Source organism: Magallana gigas, chromosome 6 (genome assembly GCF_963853765.1).
Source record: "Magallana gigas chromosome 6, xbMagGiga1.1, whole genome shotgun sequence".
Taxonomy (NCBI): Eukaryota; Metazoa; Mollusca; class Bivalvia; order Ostreida; family Ostreidae; genus Magallana; species Magallana gigas.
This window is the reverse complement of record NC_088858.1, coordinates 18,914,989-18,929,545: the sequence shown is the minus strand read 5'-3', so window position 1 is coordinate 18,929,545 and position 14,557 is coordinate 18,914,989. Positions and strand designations below refer to the sequence as shown.

The window sequence follows — 14,557 nt, the reverse complement described above, 5'->3', positions numbered from 1 at the left end:
ACAACTATATACGTGAAACCTAACAGGTTCCCTATATGTTAAATTTACAGATGAAGCATGGCAGAAACTTGGCAAACAATGCATGGGACAATAAAGGACACTTTAAACAAATAGTGAACGAGATTTAGGGAACGGACCCCGGGGTCCATCCACCTACCCAGGGAAGTCAGCTGTTAAATTATATACACCGCTCTAGTGGCGTATTTCTCATTACCAATCAAAATGAGTGAGTATATTTTCGATTCATTTCAATTTATTGATTAACCAAACATGTCGCCACGAAACCATGTTGGTGATGTTACAAAGCATCTAAGCAATGTTTTGTCAAATAACAATTTGACAAATGGGTATATATATCCCTCTAACTATTTTTAGAATTTGATACTAATACTACAACAAAGCAGTGCCTTTAAGCAAAATAGTCCCTATACTTGCATAGTGTATATACATTTATTGGGACATTTTAAATCAGAATGCTTGACACATGTCAGAAAAGAGGATTTGCAATTTTAAAAACAAGTGTCAAAATTGAATTATCATTTGAAGAAAAGAATTGAAATTGTTTGATGTACTGAGAAATTCCCTCCTTTAACTTTCATTTTCAGAGTTTTTCAATACAGACGCATTAATCTGACTTCAAACCACGAAATTTTAACAGGAAAGAGACAATTTGATGAGCTTTCATTCAAGAGGTCCCTCGTTGTTGAACGAAAATTAGGGCCGGAGCTATGAACCCTAACGTTAACATTACCGCCTATGGAAAATGAAATAGTGGACTATATACCCAAATAACAATTTGACAAGTCCTATAAGGATGATATCTGTGTCCGTAGATCGAGACCGTACCTGAATAAGCAATACAGTCATGCATTCATTTTCAACAATAGTTTTATTTATAAAAGTCACTAAAACGAGATTCTTTTGGGATATACGTGTATGGTTTTGAATGTCCAGTTACGTTGCATCGTTTTTGAAAGGGGACAGAATCATCCAAAAAAATTTGACAAGCTAACCCCCCCTCTTCCCCCCCCCCCCAAAAAAAATAAACAAATCCCAAATCATGAAATTCCTAATGGCTGGGGGTAGCACTCTTTGTCCTTTAATTTAATTTCAATTTTGACATACTCCCAGAAAAGTGTGTGTGTGTGTGTGGGGGGGGGGGGGGGGTCCAACTCCAAAATAATTCAATTTTAAGAAAAATGTTTGCTGTTTGCTGCGATAATAAGTCACCCCCCTCCCCCCTCTCAGTTTCAATGCATGAAGGATATCCAGAAATTCTAAGATATGCTAATTCAGTTTGTTTATACATGATATTGAATTTAATTACTCTTGTAATTCATAGTTCTTTCTAATTTGTCACCTCATAATACTCAAAGAATGATTCCTTATTAAAAACCTTTTTCTTATTATGACTAGTCATTCTATTTTGATATTAAAACGTTTAAAAAAAAAGCTTTGCTACAAAGTCAGGCATGAAGCATCGTTTTTAAAAGTTATGGGGAGGCAGACTTATTCGAAAACTTGCTAATCAAAATAAATTCCACTAAACACACAAAAAAACTTCAGAATACAATTTTCCATGTAAAAAGAAAGAGTGCTGCGTGAAGACGTTCGGAGTGGAGGGGACATGACCCCTGAATTCTACAGGCCAGAGAATGGAAGAGTTCCTAGCGTATATCTAAATGCTAAGTTTTAACATTTGTTTTAGTTTTTTGTTTTGATTTTATTTCTGTTTTTGTTTTTTTTGTTTTGTGTGTGTGTGTTTTCTTTTCCTTTTTTTTTTTTTGGGGGGGGGGGGGTCTGTACAATAAAAATGTATTAGAAGAGATTCTAAGTACATATGTTTGTTGTTTTCTCTCGATGTTATTTCTTTTACATGTAATAAAAATCATGAAAAATACGTATGCTTCATTATCACGCTTGAAATCCCGCTGCTGGCGCCTTCACTATAGTCTATCCGAATTCAAGCGGAGCCGAATCTCAGAACGTGATTTCGCTATTAATTGATGTCAACAGTTTGAGAAACACAGCATGAATGGAATGATTTCCTTACATCAGTTATCCTATGTTTTACTATCACATGAACATTTTAAAAGTGATCATTAGTTTAAGTAATACATGCAGAGCAAATGATGGAGACGAAGGGCGTGGAACTTTGAGTTCGGACAAAATACTTGGTTTTTGTATTATGTATTATATGATATCATAACCCAAAGAAGGAAGATTTGAAGGCTCTAAATCAGTTGCAAAAGACTCAAGAAATTGATGGCAAGAACATAGGATCAGAGACAGCTGACGTTACTAATATTTTCTTTCATGATAATATAATTCCCTGCATGTACTATAATAATCACAAGTTATTATCTTAAAGTAGTAACAATAAAAAAACAAACAAGAGGCCTACAGGCCTTGACGGTCACCTGAGTACCATACTGACATACATGTAGTCCTCAGATTGACCCGTCAGAGGGAATCATTTTTGCATTTTAAGCTTTATTTTGGGGTCTAAATACTAATCCAAATTTAATGTTTGAAATCACTTATTCATCAGGGGAAGTGAAAGAATCTGGGATTATTTAGCTCCAGGTACCAAAGATTGTAAACATTTGGTAAAAAGAGACCATCGTGCCTTTATTTGTCAATCTTTTATAATTTTCGTTTTTGTTTATAACGCACACAACACGCATACATAATTATAATTATTATAATAAAAGTAGAAAAGAAGATTTTCTAAGATTGAATACATTTTCACTATACGGCCATATTGACCGCACTCTATGAACTGAAGGCCTGACCCAGGGACCATGACTTTCACAATTTAAACAGGAAGCTTCATGCTCATCATTACCATGCATTTAGTTTTTTTTCAAGCGTACATGGGAGTGGAGAAGATTTTCTAAGATTGAATACATTTCCACTATGTGTCCATACTGGTCCCGCCCTAGGACCTAACTTCTAACCCAGAGGTCTTGAATTTCACAATTTAGGTAGAAGGTTCTATGGACATCATAACCATGCATTTAGTTTTTATTAAATATTGAACCAATCCAAGGGCCTGAACCCTGACCCATGGGCCATGAATTTCACAATTTTGATAGAGGGCTTCGTTGATAACAAACAATGGATAATGACAAAGACCAATTGCAAAAGGTCACCCAAGTGACCTTAAAATATAGTTTTAACATTAGGTGCCTGTGCACTGTTCAATCTTTATTAAATCCTCTGAAAAAATAATTAATCTTAATATTCAAACAGATGCTCCAGCATTGCAGTTTGGAAAAAAACCCCTCAAACATGTACAATCTCCTGTCAGTGTATTTTAAATACCCAGTAACATTTAATTTCCTCATAACTCCTAAAATTGTTTTTCCCATTCTTTTTTTAAAGTATAAAAAAATCCCCGTGTCAAAAAATTCAGCAATTGACTTCCTGTTCATTTTCCAAAAATCTACGTTTGCTATACCCTGCAACTGTATATAATGGAGCGTCATTAATACAAGTGAAACTTAACATACTTTTTTCTTAAGATTGGACAGATCTATCCTGGATAGCTCAGAAACAAAAATACATTTAATTCACATTCTAAATCCCTCTTACTATATAAATTCAGAAAATTATCACAAAATTAGCGTATTTCCACAAAACTAAAAATAAATCCTGTTCTTAATGCTGTAGTTTACTTCCTATAATTTCCCATTCATTTAATCATGTTGATTGGCAACCATCTAAATTTAACTTTTCCCAAAGTTCTACACTAAAATATCATTCAGATTTCTATCATTCTATTTCCTCTAAGCTTTTCACTTTTATTATGTTTCCTCATCTGCTAATGAACACACAAGTTAAAAGTTTTCACAATTTATTTGGATTTACAAAATATCTATTGCACAAAATAAGATGCTTTTGAACTTTGTACAGCATCAACAAAAAACAACATTTCTGGTCTGAATATTTTTTTGAATTTAAGTTCATATTCTGCTATTATGGTTCAATCTTCTTGAAAGACATTAAAATAAAAACAGCTTAAACATGTAAAAGTGCTCAATCATTTCAGCTGTTTATCGTTCAGTTCAAAACAAACAAAAGAGAGACTCATGCATACATACTGTTACGGCTTGTTTACAATCGAGAGATCATTTTTATTTTGCTGGTTTCCATCATTTGACAATTAACAATAACATTCTCTTTTAAACGTCACATTGTACAAAGGTACTTAAACCTGCCATTATGTAAAAGATGCTGCTCTTTGTATAAAATACACATCATTAATATACAAGTCTTAAAATCCCAACGTTGGAAGAATAGCACTATTTCTCAATGCCATTTCAACCACTAATATGATATACTGAGAGGCTCCTCTACGTTTTCAAATTCTCTATAAATCTAAATTTTAACTCCATAAAAACCTAAATTTTTTTTTTTGTAGATAAACCTTTCAATCACATCATATTAAATGGTCTATTAACAGGCATACATCAAATTAGTTTGGACTAAAACCAATCACTAACATAAAATTATTTACATGTTAACTTTGGTTCTCATACTTCTAGATGTTTATAAATAATCCACAAAAGAGTCTGTTAAGTGCTGCCAACACTTTTCCATTTAAAACTCTATACAATTAACCAAATTGTTGTTGAGTAGAGAATTTCAAAATATGGATTTAAATCATTTACAGGAACAACCATTAGACAAAAATCATTAAATATCAAGTATCCTTCAATATAAGATTGTTCATCTCCAAGACTCGGGACAGTATTCTCATCCTTGGGGAGGATGGGCAAGAGATAATCGGTTGACTAGATGTCGAAAATCCCTGAACATTTTCAATTTGTGTCGAAGGTTCAACTCCTAGCAACCATGGTTCCCAATGTCACGAGACCTACTGCAGTGAACATCAGGCCCTTCCAAAGCTTGTCCTCTGTTGCTCCTTGCTCGGGAAAATAATCAGAAAACGCATCCTGTTGAAAAAAAAAGAAGAAAAAAATTGATATTTAAATGTACAATTATGACACACAAAATTACTCAAAATCCTGTTTCAATCACATGACATTTTTGGGCAATAAATTCTCTTATACATTGGTCCATTTAATCAAGATATTTAAATTCCCAAGTTTGCCAAGCTGTAGACGAATTTTGGCACATGAATCACCATACTTGTGGTAAACTAATGCATGGTGGTCAGGGATGGGGTAATTGAAAAAAGTATTTGTAATTGAGTGTAATTAATTACATTTTTCAAAGTAATTGAAAGTAATTTGTAATTGAGTCTGTCTTCAATTACAAGTAATTGAATGTATTTAAATACATTCCAAAAATATTGTGTATTTTCAATTACTTTTCAATTACATCTCAATTACTTTTTTCCTAGGTTAAAATATAAAAAAGGTGTCTGATAATGATAAATAGATTTTATACATGTTTGGCATGGACTTTTGTTTATACAATAATTAAATGTCCCATCATGTTTCATATGTTTATACAGCATAACACACTGCCCAGAGCAATAGGTAAAGATCAAATTTTGTGGAGGTGTGAACTCCTCTAATAGCCAAGAACCCCCATTGATTTTAGACTTAAGGGTGTCAAAATATATCATTCTTGTGAATTATAGCAATTATTATTTATATACTGATATGCTGTACTGCCGAAAGTTGTACTTTCTGAATAAACATAGTTTTAATATGTGAATAAAAATTAATTCACTATAGAGAAAATGTTATTCATAACCAAAAATGAACTCAATGGTACTTAATGAATTTAATGTTAAAGAAAATTTTTCTAGAAATTTTCAAGAAATTTGATCTGACCTGAACTATACAACCTTTAAAAACATAACCGTACATAAAGCTCTGTATATCTTAATGCTGTTAATATATGTATATGTTCTCAACATTTAAAACAAATAAAACTAAAGTATTTGAAATGTAATTAATTACATTTATCAAAGTAATTGAGAGTAATTAATTACATTTTAAAAAATCAATGTAATTGTAATTGCAAGTAATTGATAAAATTGTCAATGTATTTGAAAGTAATTAATTACTTTTCAAAGTAATTGACCCCAACTCTGATGGTGGTTAAACATGGAATTTGGAACATTGCCAGGTTCATTGAGAATTCAATACACGTTTATGGCAATTTGCCAATGAAAATCCCTTAGGATCATTATAACTATTTCGTGGAATATTTTAATTTCTTCTTATTTTTTTCTTGTTCATAATCATTTTCTTTTTTATAATCTAAATTCTTAACCCCTTTTATAGAATGTATTGTTATATTTTGTATTAAAAGTGTCAAATTACAATATTATAAATAGTTGAACTGATTTAACAGCATTCAACTTTTGTTATACTAATGATCTCTTCAAGTTACAGTCAACATTCAAATCAATACTAACCCATCCCCCATTATCCAAGATCCATTTCCCCAATTTGCTTGCCACATATTTTCCTGCATAGAGTGCTATCCTTTCTTCTGATTCGGGGTTATGTTTTTTACAATGGGCTGCCAATCGTGAAGCAAAAGTGTAGACAGCAACGATTCTCCCCCAATTAATTGTCCCGTCCTCAAAAATCTCATCCGCAACTGATACGAATGTTGAGAAGGCATTAGTGTCATTCACATTCAATTTCTGCACCATAGATTTAAAAGCGATATTATGTCGGTCAGACATTTCTTTTACAGTTCTTCTCATGGTTTTACAGTATCTGTTTTGTGGAGTTTTGGTAGAATCATCTTCAAATGTGGCAATAACATCAGAAGCTATCACCTCTGCCGTCTGTCGGACTTTATCCATCGGTGTGGTACTGCCAGGAGTCTGTGTTTCTTGGTCTAATTTTGTCATATCTTGCCCTAATCCAGCAAATCCAGGAAGAATACCAAGCTGCCGGTTAATTTCACTGAATAGATTTCCTTTCAGATAGTTTCCACTGGAATGCTTTATGTTTTCTATTTCGGTAGCCATTTTTGTTTCAAAATTCACTGTTTTCCTTTCAAATAAATGTGAACCAAAATGAAGAATAAACAAGTAAACAAGAAAAGTCTTTCTCCCTTCCCTCACAATATGGCCGAGCTCAGACGGAGCGGTTCACGTGGTTACAATACTGCCAGATTATTGGTCTTGGTCGTATATATCGTTCTCGTCTATTTTTGGAATCGTATACGTCAACATTCAACAACAAATCTCATTGGCTAAAACTTGTGAAAGGTAAAGATGGAATTTCTTTTCCTCAAATATCTGTTGAGATTTTCATAGTTTTGCAGCTTTCGGAATTTAATTTAGAATTCAAGAATTTACCGTTTCCGTATCGTTTGATCAGTTTCAGAGACAGGAAATCAGAAGATTCACATGGGTATGTCGATTTTTGATTTGTTTATAGAAACCGAATTTCCTCGGTGTTATTTTAATACCGGAAACTGATATATTTTTATTGTAATTTTTAAAATCAGACAAGTAATATATTTTTTAAAGTGTATATTATGCATTTACGTTGTAGATATACCAATTTTAAGTTATTGTATCATTTTAAGTATGTGTTAATTCCAGAAGTGGATATCTGACCCACATAGCCTATTTGCGTGATATCCATATGGATATAGGCCTACGTTATTCCAGTCCATATATGGAAATTCCTCTCTATGGGGAATATTTGATATACATGTACTCTTTTGAGAAGTGGGCAGGTATAGTCTTCACGAACGTCCACTTCTCAAAAGAGAATAATTTGACGACTTTTAAGTTACTCATAATGTAAGGAAGGAAAGGACAACTTTTCAAATGAGGAGCTTGAGGATATGGTGGATCTCTTTAAAAATAAAAAATCAAGGACGCTTGAGTTTTAAAGGGGCTAGGACAGATTTGATGCTCATAATTTCAGAACTTTTCTGAAATAATATGACGTGTTTGTTGTTAAAATAAATAATTTGTCAAAGGGAATCTTAGTAATATTTTTTTCAATGACAAATTAGAAATTTACAGCTGCAAAACATTTAAGAGGATGTATCTCTGAAATATGGTTTTTCATTGTTATTTTATGCACACCGAATGGACATAAAAATGCTGAAAATCAATTTCAGCCGCCTCCCTGGTCCCCCCAGCAGGGCTCTGCCATGCACCCGCTGGGGGCCTGTAGCGGCCCCCAGACCCCCGGTTATCTTTCCCATTTTCTCAAAAAGAGTTGTTTCCCCTAAAACCTAGACTAATCCCTGGTTAGTAAGTTATATATAATATATGGGTGAAGCCAAGCCGTCTATGAGAATGATCTACCCAATATATTTCTGTAGTCAGCCCGTAACAAACCTAATAAGTGTTTTGTTTTCCTGAAGACTATCGAGTGAGACATTTATTCACAAAAATTGATCATCTATGCAAATCCATGTAAAAGTGGCCTTACATCTGGTCCAATTTATTCACAATCAAACTCTTCAAAATTATCATTCTCCCCTTTTAAATACTGTAGATTGCTAATTAACCTCAAGGAATTAATATCTGCTTAAAATGGTGAGAAGCACCCCTCGGGGATTTTAAAATCTCGCTATTATTTTCTAAGAGATGAAAATTTAAGAAATAAGGATGGAAATTCTGTGTTTGCGATTTTATATTCTCAGGATTTTATGGGAAACCGCGAGATCCCAGAATTAAGTACTCGCGTAATATAAGGAATTTACAGTACTCTTTGAAAATTTTCGCCTTACCCTTGTTTACACTTGTTTTGTTTTGTTGATATTCAATTTTGAAAATGTTCTCCCTTTCCTCCGCAGAGGTTTGAGCAAATCTTGTGCTGCCATATTAATTATATATTCTGCACAACAATGTGATGTCAATTCAGAGGGAAACTACTCAATTTAAAAAAGTAATTTCAAAGGGCAACTACTCCAAATCTTTTTAAACTCACGGAATGCGGTTTCTGTACTTAATACATTATGAAATGTCGAGATGAATAGGTGAAACGTTGGCCTTATTGTCAAATTTTAATTCTCACCAGACAGACATAGAGATATATCCAGCAGTCATGTGTCATGTATATATAAACCAATGAGGCAGCAGCTTGTGTTGGAGAAATTCCACTTTTAAATAATAAGTGTGCTCTAGCCGACACAAAATCAAAATCAAACAAATAATATGTACCCTGGACAATGCAAATTTTAAGACATGTACATGACTGTAAAAATGATAATGCTTTAAAGACCCTTTCCTTTTTACCTCACATCAATTACATGTAGACATGGATTTTTTTTTTTATCCCATTCCATCAAGTGTCTGTCAATCTGCCTGTTAACTTTTCACATTGTTCAACTTCTTCACTAGAAGCACTGAGCCAATTTCATCCAAACTTGGCACAAAACATCCTTTGGTAAAATGCATTCAAATTTCTTTAAATGAAGAGCCAGGCCCCCTTCCAAAATGATTAAAACAGATTGTAGATAGGTATGAGTATTTTAAACATTATAAATTCTTCTCGAGAACCAAACATATAACTTGCTTTTCCCTTTGCGTAGTTGCATTTATTATTATATGCATGTGGACGTATGTTAGAGCTTTGGTTTGTTAGTGTAAAAGGCTTGTTCAATGTTGGCAAGATTTCATATCATCCTGTTATAAAATTTAATTCTTTGTTTACAAACAATTAACTCATTGCACATTGATCACTTTAAACTATTGAATATATATATAGACATACATTGTGAATTCACCCTTTTTGCATATCTTTAAAAAATTACATTGTGACATCATTTTATTTAACCCGGCTTCAGAAGGATACAAGGAAATTTACACCTGACTTGTTAACCAATCAGAAGTCATTAAAATAAATTAAGCCGCAGTAGGTAAAACCTATTTGCATCCTGTTTGTAAGCAAAACAAATAGCTTCCTACAAGCTAAATAGAAAATAAGTGACCCCAAGATATATGGAATCCAACCAGGGGTAAATTCCTGTTCACCATTGATTGCACTTAAATAATTAATAAAATAGGTTTTTCTTATGGTCCTTTTGATCTCACAAATGTCTGATTTGATAAAATTTCTAAACTAAGGACACATTATATCTGTTTAAAAACATAAAAAAATGCTATACAATGTACCAGTGATAACTATAAAATGTAGTTAGAACCATTTTAACAAGAGCTTTGACTTTCTGTGGGATGTTACTATCTAGTTTGCTCATCAAAACATGGTGTCAAATATTGACCTGCTTTCTTCTAATTCGCTAAAAGAAGCTGATTATTGATATTCATAGACTGTCAGAACCGGAAAGTTGTTTTCCAAGAACTGCTCTGCTGTGTGAAATTGATGCTGTTTCAACGAACTATACATCTCTGGGTGAAGTCGGGCGAGTGTCATTGCGTTCAATATATTCATATCTATTAGCCAATGACTGGACAGTTACCCGTTTTCATCAAATCGGAGTTTGTGACGTACTGCTCAAAGTCCAAGCTCCTGTTAAAATGGTTCTAGTTATGATTTGATAGGTTACAAAATTACAAAATTTAGACCCAGTCAGATTCTGCCTGCTTTCTTCCATTTAGTTATTAATAAATTAAGATTAATGTCGATAAAGGAATATTTTCTATTTCGGTGTTATAATTCGTGAATACAGAATGTATTATAGATATCTTAGAAAGTGTCTCTAAGTACTTTTAAGTGTCTTTAAGGATTTGATGAAAATTCAACTATTTTGTAAACGGGTTAAAAAAAACTTTGTTATTTTCAGGACATGGGAGCTGACGGAATGGAAGACGAAGAACCACAACGTTCTTTGCCCCACCCCCAAAACAACCCTCAAATTCAGGTGACACGTGCTGAAAGTATAGAGAACTCTCAGAGTGATACAGAGGAGAGTAACGAGGAGAGAATTCGACTGAGTCAGCAGTCTTCTGAGCGCAGAGGATCTGTCCCCACTGGGCTAGTTGAGCATCACCTCAACCCCCAAGCGCATTCTATATGTGGACAAATTCTGAGAGTGATGGGGGATGAACATTACTCTAAAGGTTTAGGTAAACATTTAAGGTACATGGGAGATGAAATGTGTTATTCGTATTTTCTAAGGTACAGATACTACTCTTCCCAGCAGAACTCTTCCACTGGCCTTACAAGTAGCCATTCCCTTCCAGATTTGAGAAGAGAGTACGGACCTGAGCAATAAGACTGTGAATCCTTTTATTCTTAGAAGACAGGCATTTAAAGTTGTTGTGATATTCCTGCAGTAAGAGTTCAACGAGACAGTGAAATGCCATCATATAGACAGATAAACTGACCCTCGAATTGGTTGTAAGAGCAAATATTTGTATCATGTTCTGAGGTTGAGTACCTGGAAGGCATATAGGCTGCCCTGCTGTGAAAAGAATAAAACTAAAGAAGTTTTTACTGTATGCAAGGAAGTAGTTTGGATTTTGATGATGACCCACTTTTGATAGGACAGTGTTGTACACCTATGTGAATAGTTCTGAGGTTGTTGGTACATTAAATGATGTCATTTTCTGTTTTTGATGGATCAGTTATTTGTTTACCATTAACTGCTGAGTTTTGATGTAAACAGACATAGTCACATACAATAAACATCTAGATCAGCAGGATTATTAACCAACCTTGCTACGTTTAAATACCTATAGACATACACTGCTTTTTATCACGTAGACAAATCAATAATGTGTTTTAAACACACAGGTAACAAACATGTTTACCAAAGAATGATGTAATGGTGTTTTATAATTTTGTAACAATTTTAGTTTTGCTGATAATGAGGGTTAACTTCTCAGTATAAATGTATGGAGGGGTCATTTACCTACAGAAGCCAGACAGAAAAGTTTAGCTAAATTCTTGGTCTCTCTCCAAACTTAGAAAGTTTATTGATCTGACACCAAGTTTTCATTCATATATTTAAGTTCAGATAATCTTAGAATTTAAGTTCTTTGAGAATAATTAACAAAATATTTGTTACTTATAATCCAGAAAAGAGATTTATGATTTCAAAAGTATGAATTTTCTTTTAAAAATTTCCAAAAAGGTGCCTTATAATTATATACGGATACTGGTATTTGATGTCACTCAAGTATCCTTATGTAATTACTATGCTTTCCAGCATTGAATTCAACAAAGTATTTATATTTTTACATAATTGTCTGACCTTTTCACCAATGTTGAAAGTGATCAAATTCTAAAGACACATGGTCTCCCAAAACCTGCAAATTTATTTTCTGAAGATGCCTTAGACATTTACCTCAGATTCACAACGCCAAATATTACTGCATGGTGTGTGATGATCAATACTACATGTATATATTTGTACATGTAGTGTTTTTTTTAAAAATATGTAATATTGAATATAATCATGATAATAATAATAATAAAAAGAATATTCTTAAACAGGAGCATGTTTTGAATTCATGAACACTACCTAATGTTCATGTTCCTGATGTTCCATAAATCACCACACAAATTATGGTTATTGTAATATTGATAAATTAAGATAACGAACAGATATAAATCATTGTTAATTAAAGTAATATGATGAAGAAATAGTGCACATTGCCATTTGATGCAACAACGTGTACCACAGTATCCTGTCTCTAGTTCATTAAATAGGACAGACCATTCATAGATACTGCCATCATTACTCATTTAGAATACTTAGATCTAATGTGATGAAATTCAGAAAATCATATGAAAATGTTACACGTTTGAAAAATCATTCTAAATTGTTTTGTAATATTATTGATACAAGTTTTGATATTCAATGTACATTTGCAACAGGTGTTTAATTACTACAGGTGTTGAATATGTCAGATTTTTGAACTTTCAATCCAGAAAGTATCCTTCTAATGAGAATTAATTTAACTACAGATATTGTATCTACATGTACTTGATAAGCAGGCCATTCCATGAAGGGGTTATGCACAAAGACATTCTTGAAGGGTTTAATGGAGTATTCATGCACCCCCAACCAACACACATTTTTCGGTGTAAGAATGACATCAGCAGAGGTTGACATGTTCAACACCCGAATAAGTACAGGTATTTTACCTACGGTAAATACCTGTTCTTAAAAGGACATTTATTTCTTAACAAGTTCTTATTGTGATTGAGAACTTAAAAAGGTTGTCAATGAATTTTTTTGACGGTCTAAATCTTAATTACAGTATGTTGGTTTGATAAAGTTTGCTAATTGTTTAAAGATGCATGTCTTATTATTTGTACAATATGTATGTGGGAGAAATTGCAAAAGGTAGTTGAAATTTTTTTTTTATATGCGAGTGACTATTTGTGCAACACTGATCTAGCAATATTAGACTTTGCATGGTTAGGCAATAAATAATGCACAGCAACAGATGTTCTTTGCATTAGTTACAGAGGTATAAATAATGAATTCATGTACCTTGCACATTGGCAGATTATCAATGAAAGTTAATAAGCAGTGTAAAGGATTGTTCAATGAACTACATGTACATGTATATCAATAAGGGCTCATATCTTATCTATGAGCAAAATGATTAGTTTGTAAATCTCTATACGGAATTTTGTGTTGAAATTGTTATACATTTATAAAATGAATATGTAAAACATTATGAAGTCTAATTTATATATGTTATATAAAAGTCAGCCATCTTGATGTGCAATACTGGTTTGACTAAATGTTATGAATGAGTTATTGTGATATATTTAGGTATTAAATTTATGTGGTTAGAAAAATAGAGAAATATATAACTCATGGAGTGAAGTTTTTCCTGTCTTATAAGTTATGTTGTAATATACTTTTTTTTGTTGATAGTTTATAAAATTGATAAATTTGTGTTATAAAATTGACAATACAAATGTTTGCAATTAACAATGGCACCATAAAATGGAGTCTTCATTTATTTGTTTAGTCAGAAGAAGTAGAAACTCTTCTTTATTGTGTAATGATAATGGGTGGGAATATAGGAGTGCTATGATGCAATATTGTGCAATTCAATGTGTAATCGTTACATGCATGAATTTTGCTGCTGTATGGATTAATCCCATCTAGGTGTCTGGTGGCGACACCTCACACACTGTGTACATGTGTCACAGATGATAGACGACACACACAGTCTAAAATCGCTCAACACCTAATCAGCTGGAGTTTGCTTATAATTAATCACGACATGTGTTGTAATTGGTCTCCATTTTTTTTTTTTGGGGGGGGGGGGGTTGTGATAATTGTATTTTTATTTATTTTTTTTTTGGGGGGGGGGGTTGTCGGTCTAAGAAGTTTTAGTTTGGATTACTCTTTTGTTATAACATATACCTGTTCAATCGATTGATATATTTAATAAATTAATTGATAGGTTCACTGGGTTTTGCTGATTTTTTTTTTATTTTCCACGTTTTAGAAACGAACAATTTCATATATAAGATATCTGCAGGTCCGTATTCGGATGGACGAATTTTTTCAGAGCGGGAGCTACAGACCTTCAGCTATTATGTATATAAGATTGAAATTTTTATCTTTGAATAGCATAAATGGCGGTTATATATAATTTCAAATTTGCATGAAAGCATTTTCCATGTTTTAAGCATACTTTCTCTATTGTACGCAT

The 14,557-nt window shown here is 32.9% G+C and overlaps 1 protein-coding gene and 1 long non-coding RNA gene across 2 annotated transcripts; one reads left to right on the top strand and one right to left on the bottom strand.

Annotated features, from left to right (window-relative positions):
* Nucleotides 1–3,842: 3,842 nt before the first annotated feature.
* LOC105335025 (anti-apoptotic protein NR13) lies at nucleotides 3,843–7,113 on the bottom strand. The gene is made up of 2 exons (XM_011438688.4): nucleotides 6,401–7,113; nucleotides 3,843–4,961 (listed from the first exon to the last, which is right to left on the bottom strand). Exons 1-2 carry the CDS (start codon nucleotides 6,965–6,967, stop codon nucleotides 4,845–4,847), a joined length of 684 nt encoding a protein of 227 aa, XP_011436990.3. The 5' UTR covers nucleotides 6,968–7,113; the 3' UTR covers nucleotides 3,843–4,844.
* Nucleotides 7,114–7,196: 83 nt separating this feature from the next.
* Nucleotides 7,197–13,717, top strand: LOC105335026 (uncharacterized). Its single transcript, XR_901230.4, has 2 exons — nucleotides 7,197–7,355; nucleotides 10,714–13,717. It is a non-coding gene; the product is annotated as an uncharacterized lncRNA (long non-coding RNA).
* The last annotated feature ends 840 nt before the right edge of the window (nucleotides 13,718–14,557 follow it).